Source organism: Myodes glareolus, chromosome 4 (assembly GCF_982192425.1).
Source record: "Myodes glareolus chromosome 4, mMyoGla1.1, whole genome shotgun sequence".
Taxonomy (NCBI): domain Eukaryota; kingdom Metazoa; phylum Chordata; class Mammalia; order Rodentia; family Cricetidae; genus Myodes; species Myodes glareolus.
This window is the reverse complement of record NC_142029.1, coordinates 104659234-104675128: the sequence shown is the minus strand read 5'-3', so window position 1 is coordinate 104675128 and position 15895 is coordinate 104659234. Positions and strand designations below refer to the sequence as shown.

Here is a 15895-nt window from a genome sequence, read left to right as displayed (position 1 = left end):
TGCCAACCTCCACAGTGTGTCATCCTGTTGGTCTACTCTGTATATCCTGAGGCTCCCAGTGCAGTGCAGCCCATTCAAGCTTTTGCAGCCTGTCCAGGGTGGGGCCCTGTGCAACTAGGGTAGAGAGATAGTAGAAACTACAGATGCCCTTGGCCTGTCTGGAGGGGCTGCATAGCTGTTAACCTCAGAATTCCATCTAGAAACTTGGAAATAACAGATCATTAGAGTTCATGAGAACAACCAGGATGGTGTCCAGGGCTTGTCGGGTTTTCTGTTTTTGTTTTTCGAGACAGGGTTTCTCTGTGTAACAGCCCTAGCTGTCCTGGAACTAGCTCTGTTATACCAGGCTGACCTTGAACTTAGAGAGATCTGCCTGCCTCTGCTTCCTGAATGCTGGGATTAAAGGTGTTTGCCACCTCGCCTGCTTGTTTTACTTGTTTTTAAAAAAACATGCATATGTGGGGCCGGAGAGATGGCTCAGTGGGAAAGAGCATTGGCTGCTCTTCCAAAGACCCTGGGTTCAGTTCCCAGCACCTACATACATGGCATTTCACAACTGTCTAACTCAAGTTCCAGAGGATCTGACACCATCACACAGGCATACATGCAGGCAAAATACCAATAAATAAATAAATAAATTGTTTTTTTTTTAAAAAAACAAAAAGGCATGTACATGTGGGCTGGAGAGATGATTTAGTCATTAAGAGCACTGGCTGCTCTTTCCAGGGGTCCTGAGTTCAATTCTCAGCAACCACATGGTAGCTCATAATCACCTATTACAGAATTTGATGCTCTTTTCTGGTATATAGGCATACATATAGACAGAACACTGTATACATAATAAATAAGTAAATCTTAAAGAAAAAGAACCATGTATGCATTGGTTGTTAAACAATCACATTTATGTATCTATCTATCTATCTACCTACTTACCTATCTATCTATCTGTCTATTTATTTGCTTTTGGTTTTTCAGGACATGGTTTCTTTGTAGCTTTGGAGCCTGTCCTGGAACCAGCTCTTGTAGACCAACCAGGCTGGCCTTGAACTCACAGAGATCCACCTACCTCTGCCTCCTGAGTGCTGGGATTAAAGGAGTAAGCTACCACCACCCAACTAAACAGTTGTATTTAAAAGGAAAAAAAATAGCCAAACATGATGGCATATACACCTATAATACTAGCACTTTGGAGGCCTAGGCAGAAAGGTCTTTACTTCAAGGCCAGCTGGGCTTACCACAGCAAGATCTTGTATTCAAAAACAACAAAACGTGAAAGACAAGAAAATGAGTCACAAGACTGACAGGTTGGCTCAGGGGGTAAACATGCTTGCTGCCAAGACTGAGATCTATCCCCTAGACTCACATGGTGGAAGCAGAGTTCTGACTCCCACAGTACTCTGTGATTCCACTCATACACTGTGGCGTGCCTCCCCCCAATAAGTACATGTAACTTAAGAAGACAGTTTGCTTCACAACTCATGTAATTACAGGACTGTGCAGAAACTTCCATCTTGACCTTTTGCTTTTTCTTTCCTTGAAGGATGGTCCAGCAGTTTGGAGTGGACTTTGAGAAGCGAATTGAGGGCTCTGGAGATCAAGTGGATACACTGGAGCTGTCTGGGGGTGCCCGAATCAATCGCATCTTTCATGAGCGCTTTCCCTTTGAGCTGGTAAAGGTAAGTGCTCAGCCTGGAGGGTGCATCAGACACCCAGACATGTTTGCTCTCCATGTTGGCCTTAAACTTTCTTGCAAACCAAGGTGTCACGAGCTCTGCATCATGCTGGAGGCTGCTGTCAGTAAACATGGCCTGAAAGACGTTTCCCCATGGTTTCTGTCTTCTAAGATCTCACAGCTTAGATGCTCTGGGAAGAACAGTAGGAAAGTTTGTTTCTTACTCTGATGAGGGGAAAAAGGATACATGATGGCTAACAAGATGGCTCAGCAGGTAAAGGCACCTTCTGCTCAACCTGATGACCTGAGTTTGATGTCCAGGTGGAAACAGAACCAACTCCTGCGAGGTTTCCTCTGACCCCACACATACTTGGTGAAATTCAGACCCCTCCTACATACATTCTCATACAACAAATAACCACTATGCGGGTCTGGGCATACTCCAGTAATACCAGAGCTTACAGGAGCTGCATGTCTGTGTGAGTCCTGGTCTCAAAACCTGAAACAAAATCAAAACAAAAAGGCCAGGAATCCTGGCGCTTGGGAGGCAGAGGCAGGACAACCAGGAGTACTTAGGGGGATCCTGTCTCAAAACAAAAAAAGGAAAGCAAACTATGCATTTGTGTCCTTTTCCTTTGAGGCAGTGACTGTCTCACATACAGAGGTACACATGTGCCAGTACGGAGGTCAGAGAACAGCCTCCAGTGTCATTTTTCAGTTGCCACTCACTTGTTTGTTTGTTTTTCCAAGAAAGGGTTTCTCTTTGTAGCCCTGGCTATCCTGGAACTTATCTGTAGACCAGGCTGGCTTCAATCCCAGAGATTTGCCTATCTTTGCCCTACCAAGTGCTGGGATTAAAGGTGTACACTACCACCCCTCCACACACATCCCAGCTATCACTTTTTTTTGAGTAGGGGGGTGTTTCTCTGTCACTTTGGAGTCCTGGAACTTGCTCTGTAGACTAGGCTGGCCTCGAATTCACAGAGATTCACCTGCCTCTGCCTCTTAAATGCTGGAATTAAAGGTGTGTGCTACCACTGCCTGGCCATCACTCTTGTTATTTAATGCAAGGTCTCATTGTAGCCTAAGTTGACCTCAAACTCTGTGTAGTCAGTCATGACCTTCTGATTCTCCTGTGCTAGGATTAAAGGCATGCATTACCACATCTAGTTTATTTTGTATTTGGGGTTGATGCAACTGTGGCCAATATTCTACCACGGAGCTATAGTTCTGGTCCAGCCATACTTTTTCAAGACAGGATCTCTCACCAGCCTAGAATGTAACCAGCAGGCTAAGTCTGCTGACTGGAAAGACTTTCTTTTGTTTATGAGTGTTTTGCCTGATGTGTGCAAGTATACCATGTACGTATGTAATAGCCCATAGAAGCCAGAAGAGGGCCCCAAAGCCCATGAAGCTGGAGTTATGGATAGCTGTAAGTCACTATGTGGGTGCTGGTCCTTTGCAAAAGCAGCCAGTGAGTGCTGAGCCATCTCTGCAGCCCAATACACCCAGTTGTGTGTGTATGTGTGTGTAAGATGTTGTATTTATTTAGTGTGTGGAGGTCAGAAACCAACTTTCAGGCATTGGTTCTTCCACTACATGGATTCTGGGGGTACACTCAGATCATCTGGCTTAGTGGCAGGCAGCCTTACTTACTGAGCCATTTCTCTGACCCTCAGTTGTTTTTAATATTGAGCTGCTAGGTCATCTTTGTGAAGTACAGTCATAAATAGAACAAACTGTACCAGAATCTGCTTATGCTTGATGTGACCCTGGGAATTCATTCCCTGTATTTGCTTGTCTTCTCTCAGATGGAGTTTGATGAGAAAGATCTACGACGAGAGATCAGCTATGCTATTAAGAACATCCATGGAGTCAGGCAAGTTACATGGGAAGTCCCCATGTTCTCCTCCCCTCAACCCATGTGGGCCCCGCAATCTCCTGAGTCTCTGGTAGTGAGGCCTTGACAAGGTTCATAGGTAGTTTTCAGCACTATTTGAACATCTTGGTCTCCAAGGACAGAGAGGGTATATGTGTTGGCTCTGTGTGACCATTCTGGGTCTCTTAGCTACTTTGTCCTCTAGATGAAATGCGTAGATTAGTGTGACCTTATTCCCTGTGAAATCTGTAGTAATCAGAGGTTGGGTGGGAACAGAATTGAGTTGTGTTCATGGGAACCCGAATCTTGTTTCATCATGGGTCACTTGTGAGCCTCTTAGTATTCATCCTTAATTACAATCAATAAAGTGTACCCAGTTCTCTCGCATCTCAAGATTCTTGGGTTACTATAAGGGCTCCCTAATCAGGGACTCTTGGCCATCCCAACCCAGCTTTGATGGAATGGCCTTCCTCATCAGGGACCTAGCCATGCTTAGAAAGTGGCTGACTGCCCTTTGTTTCTCTCTGACTTATCTTTCCCTGCTTCCCCACTGGGTCCGGACCTTTTTAGAACTGGGCTCTTCACGCCGGACTTGGCGTTCGAGGCCATTGTGAAAAAGCAGGTGGTCAAGCTGAAAGAGCCCTGTCTGAAATGCGTGGACCTGGTTATCCAGGAGCTTATCAGTACAGTTAGGCAATGCACCAGCAAGGTACCGCACCCGCGGACATGGGGCCGCAGGCTTGGTATCAGGCCCCAGGTTACCTCATTTCCAAGAATCCTGAAGGGATGGGAATGTGTCAGTCTGGACCCACTCAGGAGAGGGTGGGGGGACGCTGGCTCTGAGCACCAGCTAGAGGGTAACAGGCCTCCTGGGACCCTGATACCAAGCCCAGCATGCATATGGTGGAATGGGGGTATCATCTGGCTGTGTTGCTTTGCTGCTTGCTAGGGAATCAGATCGGGGCTTTCTGCTTGAGCTTTGGAGGCCAAGACCCCTGAAATTCCCCTGCTGTCTCCCTTGACAAATGACAAATGCCTGGCTTCTCTGGAACAAGCCACTTCTCTGTCCCCCTGGCACTGGAAAGAACATAAAACTGATGGTATAATGAGAGTTCAGTGCTCAGCTTCACAAAGCTACTTTGGCTTCTCATTGGCCCTGCCAGTTTTTGTTGTGCCCTGTGGTGTCTTTGTTTCATCCCCACCCCTCCCAGGTAAATCTATGCTCAGTCTTCCTGGTCATGAAGACCTATATCCTACTCTTCATGGGCAACTGTCTCCATTCCAACCAACCTGCCAGGCTTCTCTGAGAGGGTTATTTCTCAGGACAGTATACTCCTGACAAGCAGCTGAAGTGCTTAGCGGGGAAGAGAGGGCATCTGCTTGCAGGATCAACATCCCCAGCTCTCTGAAATGGCAAAGAATTTCTGTTTGAGCTGCCTGTTCTATGGAGCAAAGTCCCCGTGTGCTCAGCTTCTCCAGTTGGAAAACAGAGCAAAAGGAAAAACCAAGACAAAAACAAAACAAAACAAAAAAGCCAGGCAAGGGGTAGGGTGAGTTTGTAGAGTATTTGCCTGGCATGCACAAAGCTCGGGGTTCCATCCTTAGCATTACATAGACTAGGTATGGTGGCTCATATCTGTGATCCTAGTACTCAGGAGTTGGAATTAGGAAGATCTGAAGTTTAAGGTCATACTTAATCGTATGGCAAGTTGGAGGTTAGCATGTGCTACGTGGGACTGTTTGAAAAACCAGAAACTAGAGTGGCTGCTGGCTGTCATCCTAGGAGCCATTGTCACAGATGTGACCATTTGAGATGTGCTCACATACCTCTGTCCCTATGATGACAGTGTCCAGTAGACCAGCCCTCTGCCCTCCCAGGCCTTGTTGATTCCAACAGCTTCCAAGATATAATGGGTGTAGGCTTTTCTGCGCATGCACTAACTGGCTCATTCTTGTTTCTTCTCTCTCTCTCCATCTCTTGTCCTGTGTGTGCATTTGTGCGTGTGGCCTGCACTACCCCTGGGTGTCTCTCAACCTCGTCCCGCCCTTCTCCGCATGACCCAGGACGGGGCTCTTCACCCCCGACATGGCCTTTGAAGCCATCGTGAAAAAACAGCTTGTAAAACTCAAAGAGCCAAGTTTGAAGTGTGTTGACCTGGTGGTGTCGGAGCTAGCCACGGTCATTAAAAAGTGTGCTGAGAAGGTAACAGGCCTTGCTCCTCCTGTCCTCATCAGTTCCCACCTCATCATTTCTTCATTGGCATCAGCCCTGAGCATCTGGACAGTCCTGCTGGAGGGAACCCCTGCTAGGCACACTTGTCACCATCCCCACCTCAACTGCCACCTCAGACACTGTATGGCAGACCACACACGTGCCCCACCTTTTCAGTTTTGGGGCCAGTGGGGTTACCTTTGGCATGTCCAAGCACAGTCCCACTTGTGAAGCAGTTCCTACTCCTAAGTCCTACCCCCTTGCCCTACCATGAACACCTGCATGTTCCTGCCTTATGGTGCATTAGCAGCATCTCTCACCAACTGGGGAAGATGTGGCTTCCTCACACGCGAGGCTCACATCATTCAGTATCCCAGAAGGGGGTTTGAAGGTTGTCCATATGGGTGCCAAATTCATAATGATCAGGGGACAGTTTCTAGCAAAGGGTTCCCTGAGCTCGATGGCCCAGATGCTGTCTCTGTTACCCTGGAGCAGGGCACCATGCTCATTTGAATGCTCAGTGAGGGCCTTCAGTTTGTCCTGCCTTCACTTAATGCTGGGCGGGAGGGGGATGTCTGGCACCTCGGGGTGACAAAAGCATGTCACTCACTTTCTCTGCCGCTCTGCTCTCCACCTCCGTTTGCTGGCTTTGCAAAGCGGCTCTCGGCATGCACTGCCACCCTCTCCCCTGTTTCACTCCACTAGCCCCGACTGACCTGCCCTTGTCTCTCAGCTGAGAAGCTGGGAGACAAGAGCAAAGTGGGGACCTAATGGCCCCTCATTTCTTTCCCTGTTTCATCCTTGCACTCGGTTTGTTTTTCTCTGGCCTGGCCATGAAGACCTTGCCAGCTCAGCCCTTCTGCTTGTCCCCCAGCTCAGTTCCTACCCCCGGTTGCGAGAGGAGACAGAGCGAATCGTCACCACCTATATCAGGGAGCGAGAGGGGAGAACCAAGGACCAGGTAATGTACCAATTTACTCTTTCCTTTTCCACATATGTTCACGTATTGGAAATATTGAGAGTATAGTTCGGTGAGGTTTTTTTTTTTATTATAATTATTCATTTCAAATGAGTTTTCCACAACATGCATGTGGAGGCCAGAGGACATCTCCAAGAAGTTGTGTTGCTCCTTCTCTCTTTATGTAGAAGTTTGGGGAGGGGTCAAATGTAGGTCACCAGACTTCCAAGGCAAGCCTCTTGCTGAACTATCTTACCAGCCCCAAAGATGCATTCCGAGGCCTGGACCATGACTCTGTTGGTGTAGTACTTGCCTAGCATGTGTGAAGCCCTAATTTCAATCTCTAGCACCCTGTAAACAGGTTGTGATTGTGCACGGTTGCCGTCCTACCACTTGGGAGCTGGAGGCAGGAGGATCAGAAACTCAGTGCCATCTTCCCTTGGCTTCACACTGAGTTCAAGCCCACCAGTCTGGGCTGCACGAGATTTGTGTCCCACACTACCACCTAAAAAAGATTTATCAGTCTCCACCATCCCCATGCCCAGCCTGTGTCCTGGCCTCCCCATCACAGATTGAACCGTCTCCCACCATGATTGTTCAGGTGATGTTAATGTCTTTGTCCAGCTACAGATTAGATTGCTCTGTGTTGCGACTAAATCTTTGTTCTTTTTTTTTTTTTTTTTTTTTAAAGACTAAAGTGGTTTCTTGTTTGCCAGGGCCTTTCCCCACAGTGCTTTGGGGAGACACCATGGGACTCTGATTTCCAACTCTGACTCAATGTGTAGGGTCCGTGTGTTTTCTGTGGTGGCCATGGTTGACTTTCCTTGTTGTTGGGGGTATTTTCTATGGTGAATATACTATACACTTTTAGGGCTTCCCTTGACTGCCAGAAGATGACTAGAACTCTATGGAGGAAAGTGGACCTGCAGCCTTGCTGCTCCCTCTGCAGCAGAATCTCTGCTATCTCTTTCTATACCCTAGGCTGTCATTAATCCTTCAGGTGCAGGGCTTAGAGAGATGCCTCAGTGGTTACATGGTCAGAAAGACCCAGATTTTGTTCCCAGCACCCACATGTTGGCTCATAACCATCAATGACTCCAGTTCCAGAGGTCTAATACTAGTTCTGATGTAGCAAGCCCCAGGCATGCACTTGGTGAACAGACAATCCATGCTGGTCTCATACATAGAAATATAATTATAGGGCCTCATTACAGGTGCTTAAATGTAAACTAGTACAAGTATCCATATTGTGTCTGCTTTGTCTGCTTATTACTCTGGTGAGATTTTCCCTGCAACACCTTCATCATTGATGACAAAGAATTATCCTTAAATCTTCATTTAGCACTGGGACTCTTAGATTAGCTTCTGTGGCCTGGGAGATGTGGGTTTAGTGCAGATACCCGTCATTACAGTAGGAAGAGTCTAAAGCAGGACAGTCAAGAGTTCGAGGCCAGACAGACTACATTACACAGTGAAACCACAGTGAAAACGTCCTGAAACAACACAAGGGCAGCCTGTCCAGCATTCACAAAGCCCTGGGCTGTAAGTGGGTTTTCTGTCCTCCTCCAGCTCCTAATCACGACATGAAGACTTATTTATTATGAAAGCTCGGCTTAATAATTTAATAATTTAGCTTAGGATTAAATTAATCCATTTCTATTCATTTACTTTCTACCTCGTAGTTGTATTACTTTTACTCTGTACTGCTCATGCTGCTGCCCTGTTTCTTCAGTTTCTGGCTCGCTACTCTTCCCATCTCTGCCCTTCTTCCCAGCGTTATCTCTGCTCTGAAAATCCTGCCTAGTTATTGGCCATTCAGCTTTTTATTAAACCAATCCAAGTGACACATCTTCACAGCGTACAAAAAGATTATTCCACAGCCCATCCCCAGCACCTCATGAACCACCTCACAGCACCACATGACAGTGCATGTGAGATCGCTCAGGAGGTAGAGACAAGAGGATCAGGAATTGAAGGTCTTTCTTGTCTACATGGTTAGTTAGAGGCCATCTTGGGCTTCATGAGACCCGGTCTCCAAAGAAAACAAAGTCAAAATAATACACCACCAGGAGCATGAGCACTTCTGGCTACTGCTGTTTGTCTGGTGCACACCACCCCTGCTGTCCCTCTGTGGACACTAAGCTGTGTGATGACAACATGCAGGCCTTGCAGAGCCAGCTCCAAGGATTCTGTGCACAACACCCAACCCTTCCCAACAACCTCCCAAGTCTGTGTATTTCGTCCTGCTTATCAGTGAGGACCTAGAGGCATATTGACCAGGAGCCAGTGGTAACCTTTTGGGGAACTAGAGTCTCTCTCCCCAGACAGCCTGGCTATTCTTAATGGAAACTAGGGTGGAACACTGCCTGAGAGAGTGATGTCCATGGAGCAACCTCAGCCTGTTCAAACTAAGACCAGGAGCATCCCACACACAGGGCTGTATCCTCATGCCAGGCAAGTGCTCTACCTACCACTCTACCACTGAACCACAGCCCCAGCCCACCTTTTTTTTTTTTTATGGGAATGAATACTTTGTCTACATGTTAAGTGTACCACATGCCTGTCAGGTGCCTGTGGAGGCTAGAGGAGGGCATCAGATCACCTGGAACTGAAGTTATAGACAATTGTGAGCCACCTTGTGGGTGCTGGGATTTGAACCTGGGTCCTCTAGAGGAGCTTGTATCCACTCAACATCCCCCCAGCCCCCAGCCTTACCTTTAACTTTATGTGAGTATGTTGAAAATAGAGCTACGCATGAGCCAGATGTGCTGGCGCACATTTTTTAATCCCAGCACTTGGGAGGTAGAGGCAGGTGGCTCTCTGAATCTCTGAGTTCAAGGATAGCCTGGTCTACAGAGTGAGTCCTAGGACAGCCAGAGCGATTCAGAGAAACCTTGTCTTGAAAACCAAAAAAGGAAGGGAGGGAGGGAGGGAAAGAAAGAAAACAGAGTAAAGCATTACCCTGGCTGGCTTAAATTCAGAATGCAGCTGTAAATGTTGGGTGGGAGTTCAAGTCCCAGAGAAGACAGCTGTATGGAGTGGAGGGGGGGCTGACACACAACGGGCAGGGCCTGAGGGTGAATTGAGATGGCTGCCAACAGCATTTAATTGGGGGGAGGAGCACAGTATTATACCCTGTCGGGGGCATGTGAGCTTAGGTATGGCTTGAGATCTGGAATTAAGAAATCTAGCATTGACATTGGCAATTGGCACCAGTCACATGTTAACGAAAAGGCCATATGTTCCTTTTGCCAGAGATAAAGAAAGGAAGTAGAAACTCTGCTTCCCACAATGGAGACCCTTATCCAAATTACTGACCTTGGGAAAAGGACTTCTTCTGGGAACCAGACACTGTTCTACAATTTCTTAATCTTACTATGTGGGCCTGCTCCCCTCACAATGCTCCCAAAAGGAAGGATCCTGCTATCTTACTCTTTTCCCATCATACCGTACCATCCTGAGTTCTCTATACTTATTAACTGAACTCTTGTTCTTCATGGGCTCAGGCTCTGGATCTGGGATCAGCTTTGTCTAGTAAATCTCAAACTTTGCTATTCTTGGTGAAATTAATTAGGAGGGCCCAATGGAATTCTTGGTTCCTCAGTGGCGGGGATTTTTTTCCCAAAGTATTATTTTATTTATAGAGAGGTTACCATTGTACATATTTCTATCCTTTACTAAAGCCTGCACAAAATTTCCTAAAGGGAAATGCATTGATATTACGAATCATTGAAAATGAAAATAGAGCCAGGCGGTAGTGGTGCACACCTTTAATGGGAGACATATCTGTGTGGTCAAGGCCCGCCTGGTTTACAAGAGCTATTTTCAGGACAGCTAGGGCTGTCACACAAGAGAAACCCTGTCTCAAAAAACTCAAAAAAGAAAGTGAAAGTAAAAGATGCAGAGAAGGGTGATCTGCAATGTCGAAATTCTGGACCTTTGCCCAGCAGCAGTGGTCACCGTGCAGTCCACGCCATTTTTTGTTCAATATAATATATACACATTGTCATGAAGGTGTGCTGGTAGCAAGCATGCGCTTTTCCATTTGAAAGTAGCACTGATTAGATCAAAGGCGAGTCTGAAGTCATAGTGCATTGTGATTGGAAGCTGGCTCAGGTGCATCAGTGGGGCTCTTCCCACCCTTGTCCTGGTGATCCAGTCTTCCTACTGAGCTCCTGCCTAGGAGGGCTGTGGGAATGCAGCAAGTGTGCCTGCTGCCCTCTGCTGGTGTGTGCGCACTTGCACGTGTGTGCATTTGTGTGTGTGTGCGTATGTGTGCTGCCTTCTTTGCTGTTCTGTACTCTATACTCACAACCACCCCTGCTTCCCTCTAGATTCTTCTTCTGATTGACATTGAGCAGTCCTACATCAACACGAACCATGAAGACTTCATTGGATTTGCCAAGTATGTACTTATACACAGGGGCAGCACCCATTCCCACCTCCGGCACCAGAGTGTCTGTCTAGCTGGTGGGAATGCTGGGCGAAGTGCAGAGTCATTTGAGAGTGCCTTAAAACTTTTGGGGGCTAATCATGACTTCTGTCACAGTGTCTTCACCCAGCAGTCTATCTGTGGATATCTCAGGGTCAAAGTGGGGGTTCTGTGGTCATTTTTATGGAAGGGGGCAGCCAGCCAGGTTCACACCCCTGCAAGACTTCTCAGAACCTTTCATTGGCCAATACACACCCGAATCCTGGCCTTTCCATATTCAGAGCACCTCACACACTCTGCTTTCCACATCCGTACTGTAGATTTAAAACCAGAATCTTGGGCTGGGAAATTCGTCTCCATTGTTAGCACACTTGCCTAGCATGCACACGGCTACGCGATAGACCACGTAACCAAGCGTGGTATCTGGCACTGGACCAGCTGGCAGACTTGAGTGCCACTGGGGGTGTTCTGGTGGCTCATGCAGGTTCTCTTAACTGTGGTTAATAAGACACCAGCACACACCAAAAGCCATCTCCCTTGTGTTTATCTGTATACTACTGGTGTACTTTCATGCCAAGTTCACTTGCCTGCCCACAGGAATTTCCTGTGCAGAGACAGTCAAGGACAGTATGTTCAAGAATCCTGGAAGTTCAGAGGGTGGCTCTGGGGCCTGACTTTAGGATTCTGGAGATCTCTTAACAGAGAGAGCCTTCTAGGAACAAGGCTTGAACTGTGAGTTGGTGCTCCAGGCAGAGTTGATGAAACATCTGTTGTGGGCTGGGCACGGGGCAGCTGAGTGAAGTAAGTGAATGAATGACATGTAGCCTAGGGCCCTAGCTGGGTCATTTCTTCCCTGGTGTATGTTGCACCCAGGTGCTGGGGGTGCAGCCTCTTTAAATCTTGTTCTCCCAGCTGTGCATGGACAGCAAGTGCCCCACTGATTTTTTGTTGCCAGTTTCCTCACCTCAATGTCTCTGCTTCTCACACTTCATCCACAGTTCCTTCTCACAATCTCTCCTGTTTTTCCTTTGACCTCTTCACTTCTTTCTCTGGATTCCGGGGCCTTCCCACTTACCCAGCTGTTACTATACTGAGGAGCTGGTCACAGGGTGGGTATTGCCTGCTGTGTGCCTTTTTCCCTGGTGTGTGACCCGAGGTGCCCTCCCTGGGAGGTCTCAAGTCTGTGGGGGATGTTCCAGGAGCCCCTGGATTACAGCAGAGCCACTCTCTGAGTCAGGGCTCCACCCAGGTCTTGTGAAGAGGACAGTGGATAAGGCCCCAAAGTGCCTGTCCCTATAGGGCACACAGACTAGGGAGTGAGTGGATGGTTGAGGATAGCAACAAAAAGCATGAGGGACCTGGAGAGACGCTTCCAAGGAAGTAGGCTGAGGAGAAGAATTTAGATTACTTGCCATGGTACCCTAAATCTATGATTAGGGCCAGGGAAAGGTGTCACCGTCTGTGCTGCTGTTTAAGGGAGCCACAATACAATTAGGATGTGCCACATCTGGGTCCTTGTCACCAGACAGTCTTGCTATGAGTAATGGCTTTAGTCTCACCTCCTTCCTTTGCTTCATATCCTAGGCTCCTGAATGCCTCAAAACATGGTAGACAGGGCCCAGAAGAAAAGCCCTGAGGGCTGCTAATGTGGCCTGCTTGGTAGAGCACTTGCTTAGCGTGCAGCCAGTCCAGCACCAGATCAAAGGGACATGATAGCACACACCTATCATCCTACCACAAGAGAGGTAGAGGAGGGTGACCAGTTCAGAGTCATCCTTTGCTATATATCTGAGTTAGAAACCAGCCAGGACCATAAGAGACCCTCCCTTAAAAAAGATTTAAAAATTAGGGCCAATAAGATGGCTTAGCAGATAAAAGTGTGTGGTGTACAAGTCACATGACTAGTTAGAACTCCACATTCACAATAGCATGTCTCCCCCAAAAAATGAAGAAAAATTTTAAAATAAAGCAAGTCCTGGGGTAATAGTGTTAGGATAAGCACTGGGTGGGATTCTACATCAGTTCTTAGTTTTCCAGTTCTTACCAATTTAGAATAAGGAGCCCATCCCTTCCAAATGCACTCAACCTGTCCAACAGCTGCCTGAAAACTTTGTTGTGGGTTCCAGGCTCCCAGTGTAGGCCACCTGACCTCATTAGGTAACCCAGGCTAGGCTCAGATTTGTGCTCTGCCCGCCTTAGCTTCCCACTTGCTGGGATTGCTAGCCTGCACTCCCTTAACTGCCACTTGAGACCTGGCTGATCTGCACTGTAGGCAGTCTCAGAGCAGCCAGTGGGGAGTGAAGCAAGCCGTGTTGCTGTTGGTATCTTCTGCAGCCAGCTAGAGCTGTAAGATGGGGCTGGAGACATGGCACAGTGGTCAAGAGCACTGGCTGCTTCTACCAGAGGACCTGGGCTCTTTCCAGCACCCACTTCAGGTGGCTCACAGCCACCTGCAACTCCAGCTCTAGGGAATCCAATCAGTGCCTCTGGCTTCTGCCTTCAGGGGCACCTGCACATATGTGGTGCACATAAATTCATGCAGGCATGCACACACACACATCTTTTTTTGTTGGGGGAGGTTATTTTTGTTGTTGTTTGTTTTTCAAGATAGGGTTTTTCTGTGTAACAGTCCTGGCTGTCCTTGAACTCGCCCTGTAGACCAGGCTGTCCTTGAACTCACAGAGTCTCTGCCTCCTGAGTGCTGGGATTAAAGGTGTGTGCCATCTCTTCCCAGGATCTTCATTCTTTTTATTTCTTTCTTTCTTTTTTTAAAAGGAGAAAATACAACAGAGAAGTGACAGGACACCATTGTATAACACCTGAAAAGGTGATTATACAATTGTTAAAGCAGTGCATAAATGAAGCCAGTGAAGAGAAGGAACTAGAATAGCCTGCCTAGAGGGACCGACATACACAGAGACCTGTGTCCATCCCCAGTCCCTCAAAAACTAGGTATAGAGACACTAGATTGGTAAAGGCAAGAGGATCCAGGAGTCAAGGTCATCCTAGGCTATATGTGGGGTTTGAGGCCAGCCTGGGCTACTCGAGGCCCTAACACAAGACAGATCATAAGCCTGATAGTGCACAGTCCCAGCACTTGGGAGGTTGAGGCAGGCAGATCTCAATTAGTTACTGGCCAACCTGGTCTACATAGTGAGATTTAGGACAGCCAGGGTTACTTAGTGAGACCCTGTCAAGAAGATGGGGGGTGGGAAGGAGGAGGAAAGGGGAGCTAGAATTGCTGTGGATCCGTGAGGGAGAGCTAGCCCAGCATATATGAGGTCTTGCGTTTGGTCTGCTGTAATCCCCTTTAAAAAGTGAGGGTAGAGAGTGTGACTATTGATGAGGAAACATACAGAGACCTCCTCTACGTCTCTGGCTTGAGTCAGGCTCTTCTAGCCAGCCTCTTTGGCCAATGTGAACCCCAGAGTTAGGGTTTATCATGAGAGCCATGTCCAGACTGATGTAGTCAGGGGTTGGAAGAGAACATGAAGAAGCCTCGGGTCGCCCTGGAGCCAGCTCCCTGTCCCATTCCCCCTGCATCTTACCCTCTCTTTGAAGCTTTAACTTCCCAGTGACTTGTGGGAAATAGCTGGTGCTTCTAGAGTGACTGTGAGAAGGTTCTAGAAGCTAGGGTTAGGCAAATACATTATTTTTGTTTCATGTACTCTAAGTGTCCTCTGCATATAGGGGCCACGTCCTTGCCTCCAGCTTTAGTGAGTCAATGTGCTCCTAGGGAAAACACCCCAGCCTGGACTACTGGGGTCTCTGTTTGCCTTCCTCCCGTATCTCATCTGAACATGCCTTCTGTTTCTGTTACAGTGCCCAGCAGAGGAGCACGCAGCTGAACAAGAAGAGGGCCATACCCAATCAGGTAGCTCCCCTGCCTCAGCCGTCATTCCCTTCTGGGAACAGAAACACTGAGCCCCCATCATAGCACTTGATACAGGAACTGACACTTTAGTGGCCACTCACTCTATCAGCCTCTGGTCCACACAGCTGTTAGGGCTATGGCTCCCACAGGGCCTTGGGACCAAATTCCAACACCCAGAGACTTCATCTGACATCTAAGGTAAAAGTTAGAGTTGACCCTCAAAGTAGGGGAATGTGTAGCAGTCACCCCGAGGAGTATGCAAGCAGATTGTGTTTCCTAACTCTTGGCCCCAGGAACGAATCAGGTAGGTAGAAGCCGTGGAACATGCCACAGGCAGCTCAGGAAAGATGGAGGTGGTTTGATCCATACCTGGAAACCCCCCAAGTTTCCTTTATATCTTACCCCAGCTTCAGAGGCCTTGTATATTTATGAATGGCTTCATAAATACCAGTATTATATGTCTGGTTGGGCTTTTTCTGTCCAGTTTCTGCTACTGTTTCCCAGTCCCCTTCCCATGTCAGGCTGGGGTGAGGGTGGGGTGCTGTGCTGTTGTATCTTGCACGATTTAGAGCGAGATTGGGGAGAAATATAACAATTGCATGGTTTTGAATTTTCTTTTCTTTTTTTTTTTGCGCTTGCCATAGGTAGTACATATGTTGTTGCTTTTTTTGTTTTGAAGAAGATAATGAATTAAATATTAACACCATGAATATAATTAATAGCATGTCATTTTTTCTTTTGCTGTTTTTTGTTCCTCTGCTCTTCTTTCTCCTGTCATTGTGCTTTTTCCGCTCTTTCTTCGTCCCTTCATGTCCCTTCCATCTCTCTCCTTCCTATTCTTTCTTGATTGACCCACAACCCTAACTTT

General features: G+C 47.5%; 1 protein-coding gene across 14 annotated transcripts in view; it reads left to right on the top strand.

Moving 5' to 3' along the window:
• The window catches only part of Dnm2 (dynamin 2), an 87364-nt gene that overhangs the window by 53135 nt on the left and 18334 nt on the right, over nucleotides 1–15895 (top strand). For 5 of the 14 annotated variants that reach the window (XM_048446504.3, XM_048446502.3, XM_048446500.3 and 2 more), the window contains exons 8-13: nucleotides 1541–1676; nucleotides 3484–3551; nucleotides 4122–4260; nucleotides 6638–6724; nucleotides 11056–11126; nucleotides 14976–15027. In XM_048446504.3, coding sequence (XP_048302461.1) covers nucleotides 1541–1676; nucleotides 3484–3551; nucleotides 4122–4260; nucleotides 6638–6724; nucleotides 11056–11126; nucleotides 14976–15027 — 553 coding nt within the window. Of the gene's footprint in view, nucleotides 1–1540; nucleotides 1677–3483; nucleotides 3552–4121; nucleotides 4261–5615; nucleotides 5755–6637; nucleotides 6725–11055; nucleotides 11127–12232; nucleotides 12263–14975; nucleotides 15028–15895 lie in introns of all 14 variants that reach the window. The other 9 variants (XM_085689849.2, XM_085689846.2, XM_085689844.2 and 6 more) reach the window with 3 other exon arrangements.